At 46.5% G+C, this 19,995-nt stretch overlaps 4 protein-coding genes across 4 annotated transcripts; 2 read left to right on the top strand and 2 right to left on the bottom strand.

Annotated features, from left to right (window-relative positions):
- Positions 1–183: 183 nt before the first annotated feature.
- Positions 184–4,929, top strand: N7483_004747 (putative ATP dependent RNA helicase; the record flags this gene model as incomplete). Its single annotated transcript, XM_057088184.1, has 9 exons — positions 184–943; positions 1,005–2,535; positions 2,586–3,362; positions 3,420–3,561; positions 3,621–4,005; positions 4,061–4,274; positions 4,333–4,408; positions 4,470–4,664; positions 4,720–4,929. 9 exons carry the CDS (start codon positions 184–186, stop codon positions 4,927–4,929), a joined length of 4,290 nt encoding a protein of 1,429 aa, XP_056948013.1.
- Positions 4,930–6,062: 1,133 nt separating this feature from the next.
- N7483_004746 (KilA-N domain-containing protein) lies at positions 6,063–8,994 on the bottom strand (the record flags this gene model as incomplete). Its single annotated transcript, XM_057088183.1, is given in 6 exon segments — positions 6,063–7,033; positions 7,047–7,390; positions 7,456–7,588; positions 7,649–7,840; positions 7,917–8,537; positions 8,970–8,994. The coding sequence occupies 6 exon segments, from the start codon at positions 8,992–8,994 to the stop codon at positions 6,063–6,065; spliced, it is 2,286 nt and encodes a 761-aa protein (XP_056948012.1).
- Positions 8,995–15,785: 6,791 nt separating this feature from the next.
- On the top strand, positions 15,786–16,760 carry N7483_004745 (uncharacterized protein; the record flags this gene model as incomplete). Its single annotated transcript, XM_057088182.1, has 2 exons — positions 15,786–16,597; positions 16,646–16,760. The coding sequence occupies 2 exons, from the start codon at positions 15,786–15,788 to the stop codon at positions 16,758–16,760; spliced, it is 927 nt and encodes a 308-aa protein (XP_056948011.1).
- A 433-nt stretch (positions 16,761–17,193) lies between these two features.
- Positions 17,194–19,663, bottom strand: N7483_004744 (DUF803 domain membrane protein; the record flags this gene model as incomplete). The annotated part of the gene is made up of 2 exons (XM_057088181.1): positions 17,194–18,846; positions 18,902–19,663. The coding sequence occupies 2 exons, from the start codon at positions 19,661–19,663 to the stop codon at positions 17,194–17,196; spliced, it is 2,415 nt and encodes an 804-aa protein (XP_056948010.1).
- Between the last annotated feature and the right edge of the window lie 332 nt (positions 19,664–19,995).

The raw sequence follows: 19,995 nt of genomic DNA, 5'->3' as shown, positions 1-19,995 counted from the left end.
CACCGAATCTCCGCCGCTCTTAACTCAGTGTCTTCGGTTTCTTGTCTTGACAACTACCACACCAGCTTTTCCTCTTTCCTAAGTAAGTTGGTTTTTATGGGATACTTTGGATTTAATAAAAAAAATTGGGCTTTGGAATTGTCACATGCTAACCTGTTCCTCTTGCGCAGACACCCTCCTACAATGCCGCCAAACAATAAGAAGAAGAAGAAGCCCGCCTCCAATCCAGCAAGGGGCTTTGCTACAGTCTCAGTACCGTCTAAACCAAAGGCAGAGAGTGTAGATACACCTTCTTCTACGGCCACAGAATCGAGAGCCACGCCACAGAACGAACCACAACCCACAATCAAAGAGAATGCCCATGCAGATGCAGGCGCACCAAAACCCGACCCCTCATTAAAAAATTATTCTCCAGAAGAGATTGATAAGCATTTGGAAGAGGCAGAATTGCAGATTTTGGTAGACAAATATGCGGCAAAATGCAAGAGCGACGCAGTGCGACAAGCCACAAAGCTCGATACAGAGCGGCGTCTCTTTCGCCAGCAATCAGTGTCATTGGGTCTGATCGATTGGCTTCCGAGCGAAGTACAGGACAGGATTTTGGAGCTGGCTGATTCAGAAGAGCACGATTATCTTACGTCAAGTGCACGGAATGGCACTACAAAGCAAGAAACCTCAGAGGAGGAACTACTGGGGAGGCTCTGGACACTACAGGAGACGCTATTCAAGCTTGGATTCACAGAAGATCGTGTTCAAGAAGCACTGAAGCATGTTCTTACGTACTTCAAAGAAGTGCCCATGATTGCTAGTCGGGATATTGCATGGAATTTGGACGAGACTTTGGAATGGCTGGCAAGACACACCGATAAGAAAGACCTTCCTTCATACACCCAAACAGCGTCTCGCTCGCAAAAAGAGACTGAAGTCACATCTTGGATGATTGGTAAATTTCAATTTGATTTGATCAAAATGGTAACCGAAGTACTAACTGTCTTCAAAATCAGAACCATCAAAATCATCTACCTCCAATAAAACCTCGAATGGAAGCAAGCAGGAAAAGCCCAAGGCCGACTGGAAAGCTGCCAAGGTTGCGCCTCCAGTTTCCTATGACTCCGATACCTCGATTGATCCGGACACTATGGTCCCTGAGTGGTTGGACTTGCAGACAAAGCTCTACAGTCTCCAACCTGACCTCTTCGATCGTCCAGGGAAAGGCAAAAAGGGCCGAATGGCAGCACCCAGCCAGTCAGAGGATGCTGAGGTGGCTAAGTTGCAACGCAAAATCGCTAAGATTGAACGCGATGTACTCTTTGAGCGCCAAGAAGCGGAATACATCTGGAAAGACAAACTAGAGGAGCTCCGTAAGGATGCTGCATTTCTGCGCCGACCGGTGGAGCGGAAGAAGGATGCACAGGAGACCGAGCCAGAACCAGAAGATCCTAATCTTACTGTCCCATCGCTTGAGGAAATGGATGAGGCTGAGGGACTCCTTGGTGGCATGTTCCAGGATGAACCTGATAGTACAGGGTCAATATTAGGTCTTCCACCTCCTGATGGAGGGGTGAAGATCACACTTCGAGACTTTGGCAAGTCCACGGGTCTGAGTCCGCGGCGAGTCCTGGAAGAAACCTGCAAATCGAGGGATGCCTCATGCAAGGTGGTCTACCAGGACTTTTCGACTTCCGGCCATCAAATTCGGAAAGCCGTTGAGGTCCGATGGTCTAAGCCGCAAGAGAGTCCGTTCTCATTGGAAGTGGAATCGGTTACCCATAAATCCAACGCAAATGCCACATATGTGTCGATGGACTCGCTCGCAACGCCAAATACCCAGCAAGCTGAGGCATACGTCTCAACGCTTGCTCTGTTCATTCTCTTTCCTCAAAACTCCAAGGAGGGCAAAGCCTATCTGCGGATCCCCGCTGTCTGGAGAGACCTTTGGACTGAACTCTCAAACTTGAAGAAAATTCAAGAGGATGAAATCGACAAATCCACAATCAAGAGTCTAAAAGTCCTTGTACAGGAGAATCAAGGCACCTTTGAGGATGATGTTGTACTTTTGGACAACTTCCGCAAGAGGAACGGCATCGGTTCCAAACCGGGCAGTCCCTTGAAAGGAAATATTCGGGAGAACTACATCGATCAAAGTGAGAGGCTTAGGGAAGCATGGGAAGCCAAGGCATCTGCGCCATCTTTTCATAAGATGATGCCGGGTAGAATGAATCTTCCGATCTGGAGCTTCAAAGATGAGATTCTGCACACCTTGGATATGCACCAAGCATTGATTATTTGCAGTGAGACTGGAAGTGGAAAGAGTACCCAAATTCCATCCTATATCCTGGAACATGAGATGCTTCAGGGCCGTCCCTGTAAAGTTTACGTAACAGAACCACGCCGAATCTCTGCAATATCGCTTGCTCGACGAGTCAGTGAGGAGCTTGGAGAGAGCAAAAACGATGTTGGAACCACACGGTCCCTGGTCGGTTTCGCCGTAAGGTTGGAAAGCAAAATTAGCTCGGCCACTCGACTTGTCTATGCGTATGTCCTATTCTTCTATTGACTGACCTGAGTTTAGCTGACTTATCTAGGACTACTGGTGTTGTCGTGCGCATGTTGGAGCGACCGGATGATTTCCAAGATGTCACACATGTTGTTCTCGACGAGGTTCACGAGCGGACGATCGACAGTGACTTCCTTCTGGTCGTTCTTCGGAGATTGATGCAGAAGCGCCCTGATCTGAAGCTCATCTTGATGTCTGCGACACTTGAAGCACAGCGTTTCTCCACCTATCTTGGAGGCGTCCCCGTTCTCAACATTCCGGGACGAACTTTCCCTGTGGAAATGAAATACCTCGAGGATGCTGTTGAGATGACAAACTACCGTCTTTCTGAGGATGATTCGACATACACCACCCAGGAGGATGACATTGATGAGACTGAAGACTCCAATGCTGACACTGCTGGAGGGTTACAAGCTAGCCTAGATGGATACTCAAGGCAAACACGAGAAACCGTGTCCAAGTTCGATGAGTACCGGTTGGACTATCAGTTGATCAAGAGATTGCTTCTCAGAATTGCAACTAGCCCTGATATGGAATACTATAGCAGAGCTATTCTGGTTTTCATGCCTGGTCTAGCAGAGATTCGTCGTCTAAATGATGAGATCCTCTCCGAACCAACTTTCCAAAGGGGATGGATTATCCATGCACTGCACTCCTCGATTGCTAGTGAAGACCAAGAAAAGGCGTTCAATGTGCCACCCGAGGGCATGAGGAAGATTGTGATTGCTACTAACATTGCAGAAACCGGTATCACAATCCCAGACATCACCGCAGTGGTCGATGCAGGAAAAGAGAAGATGATGAGGTTTGTCTTGAAATCTCTTATGTCTTTCCTTGGTCACTAATTGATAATGATGTTTAGATTCGATGAACGACGACAGCTCTCTCGGCTCGTCGAGTCATTCATCTCCCGTGCGAATGCCAAGCAAAGACGTGGTCGAGCTGGTCGTGTACAGAAGGGTATCTGCTTCCATCTTTTTACCAAGCATCGACATGACAAATTGGTAAGTGCATGAGAATCAAAGATTGGATTAGAATATCAAAATACTGACGTTCTCTCCAGCTGGCTGAACAACAAACACCAGAGATGCTCCGACTTTCTCTCCAAGATCTGGTTTTGCGAGTCAAGATCTGCAAGCTGGGCGAAGTAGAAAAAACCCTACTGGAGGCCCTGGACCCGCCTTCATCCAAGAACATTCGACGAGCCATCGACTCGCTCAAAGAAGTGAAAGCCCTCACCAGCGGCGAGAGCCTTACACCCTTGGGATCCCAGCTAGCAAAGCTGCCTCTCGATGTGTTTCTCGGAAAACTGATCATCCACGGTGCTTTCTTCAAGTGTCTGGATGCAGCAGTCAGCATTGCAGCCATTCTGTCTTCCAAATCACCATTCGTCAATACCATGGGATCAAATTCACAGCGTGACGCCGCACGCAACTCATTCCAAAGAGGTATCACCCTCCTCGCTTGACTCTTCCTTTCTATTCATATCTAACCACATTCTAGGTGACTCGGACCTACTTACTGTGTACAACGCTTACTGCTGTTGGAAACGAGCACGTAGTACTCCTGGCATGAGTGAATTCTCCTTCTGTCGCAAAAACTTCCTCAACCCACAGACTCTCCTCGGTATTGAAGATATCAAAATGCAACTGATAGTCTCAATCGCCGACGCCGGTCTTCTAAGCTTAGATCCAGCACAGAAGACCGCTCTGAGCAGGTAACTCTCCCTCACTTTCACCTCCAGATCTTGCAGAATCAATTTAACGATACTATAGAGCTCGATCAGGAGGACGAAACCGCCAATTCTTCACAATCCCTGAAGAACATAACCTCAACAGCTCCAACGACGTGGTAATCAACTCCGTCGTCGCATGGAGTTTCTACCCCTAAGCTCATAACTCGTGAAGGTAAGGGCTGGCGCAACGTCGCAAATAATCAGACTGTCACCCTCCACCCAACATCAATCAACAAGCACGCCGATTCAGCCATCAAATGGCTCTCGTATTACCATATCATGCAAGCGCGGAACAGGAATCTAAATGCACATGAAACAAGTGCCGTGGATGATTTCGCTATTGCTTTACTATGTGGTGAAGCGGAGTTCAAGGTGAGAACCCGCTCCATCTTTCTTTTCGTGGGAGGAGTGAACTAATGGATAATAGATGTACTCGGGTGTTATCTCCATCGATGCCAATCGAATCCGTTTCGCACTACGAGATTGGAAATCTATGCTCGCGCTTAAGATTCTCAATTCGAGACTTCGAGAAATTCTTGCGTCTACGTTTAAGAATCCGCATAAACCGCTTTCATACAAGCAGCAGCAGTGGCTTGATATTTGGCAACTTATTTTCTCTCAAGCTGGAAAGCGCTAAATTGATCTTGGTTTGCATACTTGGATAGTTGATTGTGACTCTGTGTACTTTCTTTTTTGATTTTTTTTTCTTTTCTGTCGGATAGATACCGACTTGATGATTGATGCTTGTTTGAGTTGGTGGTCATGATAGATGTGGTGGGTGGATTTAGGCTCATATCTGATGTGTCTTTGTGATAGAATTACAATAGATAGGACTGGATGGATGGGTTCTAGGATTGTTGAACAAAGGTTTCATTCATGGATCTGTCTGGACTATGTTGATACATTATTCAACCTTAGAAGTCATATCTAGTGGAGCTACTCAATGGAGATCATCTACTTGTACAAGAATGGATGCAGATCGAACCATCTGTATTGACTCAATTAGATAAAGACCCAAAAATGTATCGCTGATAGATCTCGGCCTCAAGTTTAGTTCATGATCATTCATTACCATCATATCGTCTCTCTAAAACATAACCAAGGTGAGTTGAATAAAAGCCACGAATGCTAGGAAAGAAGACCTTTTTCTGCCCAGAGAGAAAAATGAGAGGCCAAAAACACAAAACCAATGACCAACGCACTTAATTGCAAATAAAATGAGATGGAAAAGAAAAATTTGAATAAAAGCCAGGGCGATGTAAGGAAAAATCGCACACATAAAAGATTCGTTACAGGAGATTCGTCATATCGTAGTCATCAGGCGGGATCCTTTTCCCGTGTCATCACTTTGCTGAACAAATAAAAGGACTTTCAACCTCATATAACCTAGGGGTAAGGTGAGTTGAAGGAATTGTAACCCCGTGAGACAAGCCGGAAGTTCCAATGAAAAAGGAAAATAAAAAGAAAACCCAGAGAAAGAAAATAGGCATGCTTCGGGAAGTGTGGGAGTGGAGTGCCAATCAAGAGAGCACTTTTTAATTCCATGAAACCCCAACATTGATGAACTTCGGGTGCTTAGCCAGAAATGAAATAGTGTCGAATGTCCCGAGTCTGCGGTGGCATGGATCTCCTTTTTTTGTTCCATGTGAAAACCGCAGTCTATCAAACAAAAAACAAAACTCCGTCCAGAGCAGGAAGGGCATGTTGAATAACACATGACAACAAGATAAACAATAATTTGTGAGTTGAGTGGTGCAAGTGGTGTGCCGTTTATCTGCGACGACCCATTGCTGCGGCGGCAGTCTTCATGGGATGAAGGAGAGGACCTCCGCCAACAGGGCCTCCCATGGTGGTTTCAGTGATGGTTTTACGACGCTTGATCTCATATTCGCCAGTGCTTTCAGGACGAATCACCTCGTCATCATCGCGCATGCGCTTTCCACCAGATCCACCCAGAGAGCCGTTCACGGTAGTTGAGTACACGGGAGTTGAGTTAGAGGCCATGGAGTAAGGGTCAGAGACACCGTTAGCTGGTGTGCCACGAGTGTCGCTAACAGCATTGTAGAGGGTTGTAGCAGCGGATGGGCGTGGAGGAGTGTTGTATCCAGAGGTCCAGTGAGGAGGAGGTCCACTAACACTTGTTCGAGGAGTCATGCGCCCGGAACCATTCTGCTGCGGCGAGCCGGTCATCTCCGGTGTCAATTGCGAGTGTTCACCGGTCAAAGATCCGACTGATGGGTTGGTTGTGTACGTATAGGATCCACGGTTGGACCCGTAGGTACTCCCCTGATCCTGCATGTATTCAGGCTCCTGTGGGGGCACGGAGTCATCAGGGCCATTGCTCTGGGAGTAGCGTTCAGACTTCAGCTCAGCGGGTTCACTCTCGGGGGCACCTGGGGCCCGACCCGTAGGTGGTGCCATTTCACTCTTCAGGTAGCCCACCGCCGGAAGCGACTGACCGATCGGTTGGCCGTATGAAGAGATCCCAGACTGCGTCATGGGTGTGTGAGGCGCATACTGGGAGTGAGACTGAGGAGGCGCGGAGTAGTAAGGCTTGGAGCTCTCGTATCCCGGCTGACCCTGGTACGGGGGCATTGCCTGCATGTTGCTACCCGGAGGGGTAGTCGCGGGTGTAGTGGGCATTGATCGCTGCTGGTTACTCAACTGAGTGTCAATCGAGAGCGGCTGAGTGTGAGGCACACCAGAGTTCATACCCTGATTGCCCCATTCGTATGAGCTCCCTTGGTTAGTCACGCCCATCAGGCTTGATGCGCTGGCTGGGGGAGTAGGGAAAGCCCGATCCATGCCTGGACGTTGGCCCCCCCATGGAAGATGGGGGTTGTGACATTTGGGAGGACATGGGGGTCTGCATGGCATGGTGGTGCAGGGTCGAGGACTGGGGTGCAGTCGGTGTACGCTGAGGACCTGCAGGAGGGCCCTCCAAGCGCCGTTGCTGCGACTCTTGCACTACCATGTTGGTCCGGTTCTGATTTGCCGGGTGATACAGCAGACCTCCGATGTTGTGCACAAACAGAGGGTACAAAAGATCGGTGATCTTCTCCTTGTTGGCGAACTCTAAAGCACGCTCGAATGGGATCCTAGTAACCATGGTTAGCTGTGGGGTGTTCCGTAGTTTAGACCGCCACGATCACGGACTACATACCAAACACCCTTCAAATGCATGGGCCCAATCTTCACGACATGGCGCAACTTCTCGCTCTTAAGGATTCCATCGCGACGTCCACGAGTCATTCCCGCAACATTCAAGAGCTTGGTACCATTGATCATGTGGTTATCTGCTCTACTGTTAGATTGGAAACTTCACAACCTTGGAATGACCTTCAATGTTTACTCACCCTCTCGGCGCGCGACACAGATACCCTTGGCCTCCACCTGGTAGCATAGACTTCCTTCATCTTCCCACAGAGTGGCTGTGACCCGAGGCTTAGCTCCAGGTGGGGCAATCTGACCAGTTGAGTCGTAAATATAACCCTGCAATGGTGACCCAGTGCTGTTGCCATATCCTGCAGTAACTGAATGGTTGTTCACTGTGACATTATTAGCATTTCTTTTCTCTTTCTACTTCAATATCTTTTTGTTCTCTCAAAACAATGGATAACTCACCACCGGGCAATGGCAGAATCTGAGGCGGTAATCCACCCGCGATCGAGCTAGCCGGAGGGGGATGTCCGGTAGGCGGCGAAGTCACCCCATTAGGATATCCGTACTGCGGGTACGAAGCAGGAGCATAGCTAGAAGCAGGTTGCAAAACCGGGGGCTGTTGATGGTAAGGATAATGCGACATGGCACCGGCAGTTGCACCCTGTGAGGCGTAAGGCTGAGCAGAAGACATATGATGAACGTCCATGTAAGGCTGGGCCTGATTCATGCTGCCGAGCGAGGTCGGGCTGGGATAGTAGGCCTCGTTGGGCACGATACTATACTCCGAATCAAGCGAGAGCCGGCCCTGGGCCCCCAGATCCGCAGGCGGGCTGCGGGGTTCTTGGACGGCAGAGGCGCCGGACAGACTTGTACGGGCACTCGAAGTTCCACTTCCGGGGTTGTCTTGATAAACTCGCGATGGGGCTTGGGTTGCGGTTGGGAGACTCAGCGCGGGGAGCTTATCGCCTGATAACAACGGTCGTTCGGCCGCGTGGTGGTTGTACCAGGGGATATCAGCAGGACCGCGAGTGTGGACCTGCGAAATCGACGGCAGCTCCAGCTTTTCGGTTTCACGGGGGAACACTGGAAAGATGGTAGGAGGGAGAATGGATTAGAGATCGTCGGATTGGGAGGTATCCGGCGAGCTCAAGTATGGATTGTGTGTGTGTTTTTTTGTCAACGGGAAGCCCGGGCTTTTTGTTGGTTGCACGGCGTCCGCGGGGAGGAGGAATGGATGGCAAGGGAAGATGCAACACCTTTGGGAAATCAGGTGGGAGATTGTAGACAAGATTTGGGGGGGAGGAAGGCTAATATGTAAAGATGGTTGGATGGAATCTGCTTTTTTTTCCGGCTTTCTCACACTGGAAAAGTAGTGGCAAAAAAGAGGAAGATGGCGCTGATATGAATCAATATGGTCGCCAAATTGAAATGCGCAGGGTAAAGCAAGCAACACAATCGTAATGGGGGCGAATGCTTTAGACGGAGAGTTGTCTTTCAAGCCTCAAGATCATCAACTTTCATGAAAGGTCGTGACAAACATCAAGTACAAAGAAGTCAATGCAAATGCAGCATGCAGCGAGTAAATAAGGTGATGTTAGAAAGGGAGAGGGTTACAGAAGGCTGGCGTGCAGCAAACGCATCCCTCTGCAGGCGTTTGGAAGGGGGAAGGCAGAACACATAAACGCTGAGCCGCAGGGAAGTTCGATGTGAGATGACTAAGATTTTAAGCAGAGAGGGAAAATGGGATCAAAAAAAAACAATAAACCAAAAAAATAATAAAATAAAATAAAAAATGGCTGGGAAGGAAAAGAAGAAGAATGTGTGCAGAACTCCCGGCCACCTTTTGAGGTTTCTCCTCTCAACCGAAATAGCATCGAATCACCGGTGGGACCCGAGTGGGGAGGATTGGGAGGGGATCGAGTCAACCGCCACCAAGCAAGGACGATTATATCTGGGGATTTATTATTTCATTATTCATTATTCAGGTCTGATTATTTTATTTGTATTATCTATTTGTTATAGGTATTCTGCTACTCTATTTTTTTCTATTTTATGGTTATGTGTATATATCAATTAACTAAAATCACTCAATAAAATCGAATATAATTCTATCAGAACATTTGAATAATGAGAATAATCAAATATGAAATAAATCATTATAACCAAGATCCACCGAGCTGAGGATCCTGGTCTGTGTGACAAGCAAAACGCTGATCGTAGTGGGTCTTACTGCCACGCACAATTCTAGCATTTATTCAAATACAATACTGTTAATATTAATACTCTCTGTAAATTCTACTGTCAATTCTATTTCATATTCTCTACCTAGGTATTCTCTATTCTCTATTCTCTATTCTCTATTCTATTCTATTCTATCATATTTCTAGTATGTATTGAATGTAGTTCTATCCATGGTTCGCGGTCCCCCTTGGAACCAGGGATAGAGGATAGAGGATAGAAGTAAATAAAGTCCAGAAAATTACGTAGAAAATAAACAATAACAATAATAATAATAATAATAATAATAATAATGATAACAATTATCATCATCATAATAATACAATGAGGATGGAGTCTCGACTCGATCGACACCCCCTCTTTTCCCCGTGCAAGACATTTGGGCTGCAGATACTCCATATTCTCTCTTAGTACGTATTCTAGGTATTCTTCTAGGGATTACTGTATACCTAATGTGAGCATTGAGCACTGAGCACCGTATGCATGGTCGATTACCCGGGGGGGGGAAGACCCTAGAGTTTCAGAACCCCAGCGCTTAACACCGAGTTTGATGAAACAATGGGGGCAAGTGAAAACTGAAAACTGAAAACTGAAAACTGGGTTACGACAAAATATCCCCAAATTGGAATTGAAATTGAATCGGGCCCCCTTCTCCGTATATCGGCAACGAGATAATCCCGAAGGCCCGAGTTGATTCCCAATGCAAGGTCCATGTGAGAAGAACCTTGGAACGGCCAGACTAATCGAACATGAACACACGGACTCCCGTCGAACATTATGGATCCTGAGAGCGGCCCGTCGATCGTCAAGTTACTATTACATTATTGTCATCATTATTATCATTGTGATTGTTAAAATCTTTTTTTTTTTATATTATTGGGAACTGGAATCGATCAAACTAATTAAAATCAAAATCTATGAATAATTCAAGTAGTCCGTACGTACCTAGTACTAGTATAAAATAACAGGGTATTAGCCCGTGAGTAACGGTGGAGTAGGCAGCGCGTCACACCCCAGGGATGTAGCAGAAAAGAAGAAAAAAATTAGAGAGAAAAAAAATTAAAATAAAAATAATGGAAACAATAATAATAATAATAATAATAATAATAATAACACCAAGAGGGGGGGCAGAAATCAGTGGCTAAGAGAGCACCACGAAACACGGGTGGCTTAAGACGATCAAGGGTCTGTTCTCTCGGGATCCCTGCTCAGTACGACCAAGCGTTTACTGAAGTTGAATTTACTGAATTTACTAGAAGCCCAGATTAAAATCTAGTGCCCCGTGACGAAGTGACTCTAGTGACTCTAGTGACTTGGTGACGTGCGTATTTTCTATTTTCTATTTTCTCTTATTTTTTATAATTATTATTATTTTCATAGCCCGTAGTCCGTAGTTCGTAGTCCGTAGCCCGGTTAATGGTTAATGGATAATGGATACTGGTTATATCGGAGGAGCCCGGAGTTTCTATTCTCTAGCAATTAAATCTCGTTTTCCCAGCAAGGGGATCATTGGAACGAAACTTTGAGATTTTATCATAGAATTAAACTACACCGCCCATTGTACGTACTCTTTCTGAATCATGATCCCTTGCATGTACGAAGAAAACTGAGATCCTCGAGTCCAGGTTCAAGTTCAGGCTCATGTTCAGGTTAGGCGGATCACTCAACTCCGTTGACAGATGTCAACGCATGACAGGGGGGAATCTCCCTCCCTTGACACAGATTTCTTTTTTGCGCCTGTCCCGCTAGTACAAAACTATCCCTTTATTTTAAATTTTTTTTTTTAATTTTTCTCATTTATGATTATGATTATAATTATTATTGAAATTATTCTGCTGACTTTGCGTACTCCGGATCACGATCCCTAATGGGCTCGCCCCCAATGGACTATCATTAGTGTCCCCCGGGGAGGACTGGGGAGAACACAGTCGGGAAGAAACGGGGGCTGATAGAACCGTGGAATGTTATGGAGGTCTGAAATGAATTGGTAATAGCTTCATTTTCACCTGAGCACCTGAGCAGTAATTCGGACCTATATGATACTACTCTACTGTACTCTCAGATATCTATGTTCATAGAACTTCTATGTACCAAAGGATTAGAATCCACAACCTGGGGATCCCTGCACCACAACTATCGACGGCCCGATACCCGCTGCGCATACAGCATACAGGATCCATCTTTGGAGTCGTATCCATGGATCCCGCCATCCAATATAAATGGTGGAGCTTCTTAACCCAATCCCCTCTTTGATCGGGGCCCTCGGAAGTACAGAGCTTTGGCCATTGTTCTCTCGACTCCATTTGACTCCATTTGGCTCCACTTGAGAAAATCGAAAATCGCTAGCCACTCCCCACTCTAACGCACACGTCCTATTATCCTTGGAGAGATTGGATGTATCAACTTCTCACCATTTACGATATTTACGATATTTACGATATCCGTTGAAGTCCAAAAAGCAAGGAGGCTAAATGAATCGCCTATTTCTGACGATCCCTTCTAAGCTGAACTTGAATGAGTGATTTTCATACCTATCACTATTCCTAGTGCTCTAGTACTCTACCTAGCCCTGGACGCTATGTACTAGTCTTTCCCACTTCCAAGGTTCAATACCTCGGTAATGAGTTATCATTTTACTCGGCTCGGGGCGCACCTCCACTTACCATTTACTCATCGTATTACATTTATTAATTAATTACTCTCTTACTAGATCCTCTTTACCTTGACCATCGATCGACGGGTTCGTCCCGTACCTTGCAGCGATGAGTTACCCTGCAGCAACTGTCCGTGCAGACTTTTTTTTTCTGCTTCCTTCATGTTCAACTGACAGGTTTCACCAGGGGCGCTACTACAAAAAAAAACGTTGAGAATTTCCAAGGTTCAAACATTCAAATAGATAAGATCACCTCTCGTAATAATGACCATGGGGGCCGGGATCGGAGTTTCTCTAGACCAAGTGGGACATAACAGCGAACTTGAAAGAGGGGCGTAAAAAAGGGACTTTTGGTCGGACAAGTCAGCACGCACGGGGATTCTCAGCAGGGATATTCCCTGTCATTAGTGAATGTGTTGTACAGACGGTTGATTTGTGTCCGGGATTATAGAGTACATGTACATGTACGGAGTACATGAAGAATCATGATCCAGATGTCATTCGGGCGAATTTGTGAGGATACAGAGTAATGGTATGGCCACATAATACCTATGGTATTAATTGAGATTCCGGTCAACCTGAAATAGTCATAATAATCAATATTGAAACATGAATCTACTCCGTAGACCTAGTTACTCCGTAATCCGTTCTCCGTAAGAATTACACCTTCAGGGCTAACATCAAGGCTGTGAGTGGTACTCTCTCTTCATCTCTCATGTATCTCCAGGATCCAACGCCACAACTTCATCCTCGAATAAAATCACACCACGAAGCTCTAGGATCTGGACACGGTCCCGGGGCCGTGCGACCTGATTTAACCTCGCATTGCATTCGTCCCGTGAGAAGATCGACTGCACGTTCATGCCTTGTGTCACGGGGGATCCAAATCATCGAATATGGACTTTCCTCCGACGCCCCCAAACCATAACTCTGATATGATGTCTGATTTGGTCTTAAGTGTGATCCTAACTTGTTTCATCTGGAATTGTAGGAATATTAAATTATTTTTTCTCGAGGGAGAGAAAGAGGGGGGGAGATTGGAATTCCCTTAGCGTCTCGCCTCCACTGACGGGGCCAAAAAGGTGTAACGACACTAAAATGAACGTCCTTCATCTTATTGGTTTTATGATGGTGTACAAGCCCCTCTATTGCTGCAACCGCCCGCCGATCGACGATCCGACCGGACAATGACTGGCGGTGGACATCACCACGTAGCGGGCGCGCTCTTCGCTGGGCTAGATCATGGTGGATCTCACCGCCAGTTGCCCCCCCCCTTGCGTGCAGACGTGGCACAGATTATTATCTCATAGCTCGTTTTTTTTTTTTATGTGGAGCTCACCGTTGATTTTATTCTCTTTTCGGGCGTTTCTTCCTATGAGATCTCGTGGAAATAACCACGCTCTCTCACTCTCTCCGAGACTTTGTACGAATCGGGATAATATTCAATACGGAGTATCTCGGTCATCACATTCAGGACTAGGAAGCTGAACTTGTAACTTGTAACTTGTAACGATCGACACGACGTCAGTGCTCGGATGATAAGGAAATGAGAATTTTAAGACCTGGTATAATAAGAGTGATACAATATAATATAGTATAATATAATATACATAATAATATATAATAAGATAAAAATAAAACAAAGGGAACTAGAACTAAAGTTCAGATGTATGACATTCCGATTCCCTAATGCACCTATCCAAAAAGAATCATGGAGAAAGAGAATAAGCTATAACACTTAAGTACTGAAGAACTTGAACATAATCACTTCAACTTGAATATTTGAAGCTATCCAAATTGTAATTGTAAATTCAAGTTCCCTTAATTCCATCAAATTCACTTGGAATGCATAAACCCAGTGTAATCATCAATGTAATCATGTCTAACTCCCGCATTCCTGCCCGGGCGCGTGGGATCGCCACATTCTCGAAGCCTGCCATCCAGACCAGGCTCATGCACAACCCGCATTCTCGCTCCGAGCTAGAAGCTACAATCTAGATGTTAGGTTGTTAGAGCTCCGGGGCGCGTGCAATTTTCTATGCTGGGGATGCTGGTCAATGTGGATGGTTTCTGCACACCGCTGGTTTCAGGTCGATGTTTTGTGAGATTGGCTTATCTAGGGATTTGACTTGTGTGGCTGACTTTCAAGGTTCAACTGCTGTCTTGCTCTCGTGCTCTTTTTGGAATTGACACTCCAAGTCCTGGTGGCATTGATGCCGGTGCTAGCACTTGAGTGTTGGTGTTGGCTGGTAGCCTGTTACTGATCTTGGTGTTGGTTCAAGTTTTCTCGTACTCCGTACTCTACAGAATACTATGTCCTCTCCTGCAGTCTGCAATCTGCAGTCTTATTCCAGATTATCTTGTTTTTGCAGAAATTTTTTTTTTCTTTTTTATTTTGCTTTTTCTTCCTCCGCCCAACCCCTTGATAGCGATTACTGATTCTGATTCTGATTATGGTGGGGTTGTTCCAGTCGTCAGTGTGCAGGTTTGATCTACCCGACGCGTGCCTTTCAGACCGATTGTTTCCCGTGGAAAATGATGGGGATGTTGGGTAGTTTGGTGATCCCCGTGCTTTAGAAGCTTAGCATTTACATGTTTTCTTTTCTTTTTTGTATTTGAAGATTATGCATCGGTGCACAGCGGGTAGGTGCTACTTGTGCGCCGGGTCCAGGCACGTACAGTGTACAGAGAGCACAGAGCACACCACAGATGACAGAATGCAGGGCTCGAGCCAGGGTGATGAGTATGAAATTGATAGAGTGTAGTGGTATAGTAGGTTCTTAGTATATACATGTGAGTTCGTAATTTGATATATCTCGGTTGCCAGTGCACATGTGTCTCCCTCAGCTTGAGCTTAATTATGGCATAATTCCAAGGTTGAGACCAAAGTACTTCAATTCATCCTACATATTACTAGCTCAGTGTCAAATTTAATGATCTTTCCTAACTCGACATCGAGCATGCTCCGAGTCCGAGGTTTGACTCGTGTTACATATGTTCAGGCATATGCCAGTGGGTGTGGCATTGCTCGTTGGTCCCCCACCTGGGCAGATATATAGATTCTGACGCTTCAAGTTCAAGTTTGATCTAAACTAACCACAACACTCGGAAATTGTCAGTGAAAATTATGAGAGTATCACTTTCCAAAGTCGAGATGATTCTCATCAGCTACCCGAATCCTCCATCTTTAGATCCGAGTTGATATCTTCAACCTTGGATGGATGTACTGCAGTATACCAGTTGACATTCCTAACCCCACACCACGTGATACTGCATACCCTATCCCAAAACAGCAAAATCAAAACATCTTCCAAGGTTCAACCGCGGTACAAAGGTGGTCCGAACCAACGTCACATAAACGACATCCCTGAAACCTTGGAAGCATCCAAGTCCTCCACTTGCGCATCGCCAATGATCCCCGATCCTACCCACCGACCATAATGAACCCCAAACGAGCCCTATCCCCGCAAAACCACAAAGTCTTCGACTCATGGAACTCCGCTTCAACAGGCCACCAACGAGCGCAAAGCGGGTACGCCGGATCAAGCGGGTGGAGGGATACACGAGCTTTGAAACTGGAGCGACAGTTTCACGGCGGAGACTGTCTTCGTGAAAAGGACCATGCGCCCGCGGCGCGCAGTCAGGCTTTTGATGGGACTTGTGTTTCGGATTCAGAGGAAGATAAAAGGAAGATGACTTCTGTGAATGGACATGAGGAGTGGAGGTGGGTTTCTGATGCGGAAGCTATGAGATCTCAACTGAATGTGAGGGATATTCGGCATTTCATGGGAATTGGGAAGCGCAAAGCGAATGATGAGATCGGGAATGGAGATAAGAAGTTAAAAGTTGAGGATTTTGAGAGACAAGCAAAGCCAAAGTCTGCGACTGAGATTGTACCTTCGAATTCGACTACAATTTCAAATTCAACACCTACTGATGAACCCCGATCAATACCTTTACCGAAATCTGTACCTGATACCAAAATCTTCGCGGGAATGACCATATTTATCAACGGCTCAACACTACCATTAATATCCGACCACAAATTGAAACAACTCCTCGTGAAACACGGCGCACAAATATCTATTTATATGGCGCGGAAAACGGTCTCACATGTTATTATCGGACAACCGAATACGGATAAAGTCACGGAAAATGGACTTGGTGCGGGAGGTGGTCTCTCTGCTAGGAAATTACAGCAAGAGATTGCGCGTGGTGGGTGGAAGGGTGTGAAGATTATTAGTGTTGACTGGTACGTTTACATACACTATATGGATATTCATACTGATATGCTTTATAGGGCTCTCGAGAGTATTAAAGCTGGAAAGAGACTTGCAGAGTCCCGATTTACTGTTCTAAATGTTGCCCAAAAGGGACAACAGAGTATCTCCGGTTTATTTGCTCGTCAACGTTAGTATGACTCTTTGAACGTGCTTTTGTTCTTAAAATACTGCATACATGCATGTCCTTTTTTGCATTTGCGTAGCGTTGCATATTACATAGCGTTTAGTGGCGGATGCAGGGTTCCGATGACTGGGATAAGTCAGATGCCCAGTTGCATACTTTTGGATATACCAGTTTCAATGATTAATGGACTAATGTAAAGTTTATCTAAGCTTAAATTCGAAACTTAAATACTCTATGATTGCACTGGAATATCTTTGTCATTATCATTCATTCGAGTCATCTATCATGACGTCCATAATTACTTTACATGTTGTTGCCAAATCGTATCCCAAATGTACAGGTAGGTAGTAAAAGAAAATCCACATCAACGTCATAAATGCTGTGTAGATCAAGTTAACGCACTGAAGCGTTCAGTCGAGTCGTGTTATCGCGTTAATCTCCTCAGACAAATGCTCCTCGACCACCTCGTGTAGTCTCCCCATCCCCATCCGCACTGCTAATCTCAGACATGTGTCTACGCCAGCCGCTATCTCGACGAGATGGGTAAGGTGTCTGATCATGAACAACATTATCATCGTCGTGACCCTCTGTAGAAGAGGAAACAGATACAACGCCCATGTCGGATGAATCCGATGATACGGAGATGGATCTCATATTTAGAGCTGTCTCATCGGGGAGAGGAGGGAGAGGGTTTGGACGGCGGTGTGTTGAGAAGGAGGAATGTGCGGGTGGAGGGGCACGACCATGGGACGAGGAGTTTGTTCGGGTGCGGTTGTGGGTTCGAGTGCTAGATTGTGGGAGTTGCCATCCGTCGTACTCTTCCACATGCTCAGGCGATGCGCTCGTTTGTCGCGGGTGCGGTAGGTAGTAAGGGTTCGAGGCGGAGGCGCTGTGTGAGGAATACAAGGTGTGGTGATGATCCTCGTACGGTGGGAAAGCGGCTGTCGACATCGATGATACAGAGTCTGCATGAGGACGGCTGACCCGTAAGGGCTGAGGTTGCACTTCATTCAGATCGGAGTCGTTACTCGACCAACGCTCTAGCTTTTCTCCAAAACTCTCCTCTGGTTGCGCAGTTCGGGAGTCGCCTTTCACCAGCCCAAGTCGTTCTTCCTCCGTTGCAGAGGTGCTTGGCTCATGAGTTCGGCGCAAGATACCACGAGGGGGACTGGCAGGGGGCTTGGGAGAGGAGTCACGGCTTGTCTTCATGCGGTTGAACATCGAGTTGAAGGAGAACTGGCGACGCGCAGCATCTGTCGGTGGCTGAAGACCCTGGCTTTCCTCGGCTCTCTCGTCGGCCCAGGCAATTGAGCGGGGAGTGTCGCTGCGCTCTCGGCCCATACGACGAGTGGCACCATGGTACTCTGTGTCCATTGCATCGCCTTGAGGAGACGCTGAGATATTATGCTTTTCATCCAGTTCCTGCTCCTCCAGAGGAATCCATTGAGAACCAAGAACGCTCGAAGCTCGGGACCGAATATCAGTAAGAAGCGAATGCCCACTCTGCTTGGTGGTTGGTCGATGATCATTTTCATCTTCCGGTCCAGGGAAGTGTGACATTCCAAGTGGTGGGAACTGTTGCTTAATGGAAGGTGTTCGAGGAGTGGGTGTACGAGACATTGTGGGACCATTTCCGAGAACTGTCTTTCGTCGACGAAGGCCATCCCATTCAATGATCTCGTTTTCACCAGGCGGCTTCAGAGTATCTTCATGTTTATCGTGGAAAAAGCGTCGCGCTTCCTCTGATTCCATAGTACGGCGGGCAGTCGAGATACGACGGATGATCGAGGCGGCGCCACGGATTGAGTCGGCTCTAGGCTCTGATTCGGGTTCTTCCTGAGTAACAACTTCACGGATTTGATCCAGATCACCCTTGAACACAGCCGCATCTGGTACATCCTTTGCAGATTTTGATATCTGCAAGAGAACTACACCAGTACAAATCTGGAAGAAACCCATGATCACAGTTGTAATCGAGGTGGCACTGCCCTTGAAACCCCTGAAGAGAATGGCGGAAGTCACAATCGTGGCACTTGTGAACATGACATAGTAGGTCGGCGTAACGAGAGCGGCATTGAAGAGGTTTAGGGCTTTCTGTTTCCTAGTTAGCATTGCCCTGTCCAAAGAAACACAAGTAAGCAGAACATACGTTAAGATAGATAATCTCGGTCAGCAATGTGCAGATCACGAAGACAAGTAAAACCCATAGAAACCACTCCTTGTACTGAGGCTCACCACCAATCCAGGCGATAATAGCAGACCCCAGACCCTGAGTCGCAACCACACTCAATCCACCAATCATACTGCAAATGCTGAGATAGACAAACATGCTCTGCTTGCCATATCGTGGACCTGCCCAAAACGCAGCAAACAGAGCACCAAGGATGATAAGCCCAGCATAAACCAGGAACCCAGGCGAAAGAACATAGTGCTGCATTTCCTGAATATTGCTAACGGAGGACTGTGTTGGCGCATTCAGAGCAATAACAACCGATCCAACGATACACGAGAAACATCCAACTTTCCCCACGAAACTCAGCCTTTCTTTCAAGAAAACCGCCGAGAGAATCGTGCAAATGACCACAGCCAGGGCTCCGAGGGGAGTAACCAAGATCGCATCAACGAAAGCATAGGCAACAAAGTTGCAGATCTCGCCAATAATCATCAAGGTCATTCCAGACCACCAGAAGAAATTCTTCAAGTATCCATATCCCTCACCTGCCTCTTCATTATATTTCACATTTGCTCTGAGAAGTCCAACCTTCTTTAGAACAAATGAGATTCCAATGAAGACGCCCGACGCTGCTGCTAATGAAATTCCGACAGCTTTGTACCATCCGGGTCGATCACTGGTGCTATCGGAGCGAGCGAGGAGAGATGTGGATGTGTGCGATAAGGTATATGCGTCCATTTTTAAGGTAAATAGGTTGAATATGAGGAGATGTTGCAAGACCACTGGCCAGCAGTGGGGATCGTATTCAGGCCCTACGTCCGAAGACGAAACTAGGCGACTACCCGAGACACTTAATTCAAGCCACTGTTGCACGGTCGGCGTCCTGCCTGATATGGTTCAGGTTAATGGTGATATTCAATATTCAATTGTAGATCCCTTTTAGGATCAATGAATGTATTTGAAAAAAAAAATCAGGGGTCGGAATGTTTCTGGAAAGCCACGAGTGTGAATAGAAATAAGCGGGGCGGATCGGCGATATGATTGTTGCTGTGGGTGACGGAGTACGCGGT

Source organism: Penicillium malachiteum, assembly GCF_028827825.1.
Source record: "Penicillium malachiteum strain IBT 17515 chromosome Unknown utg000002l:1.0-8849297.0:1.0-8852440.0, whole genome shotgun sequence".
Taxonomy (NCBI): domain Eukaryota; kingdom Fungi; phylum Ascomycota; class Eurotiomycetes; order Eurotiales; family Aspergillaceae; genus Penicillium; species Penicillium malachiteum.
Note: the sequence above shows the minus strand (reverse complement) of the source record. Positions and strands in the feature narration are given on the sequence as shown.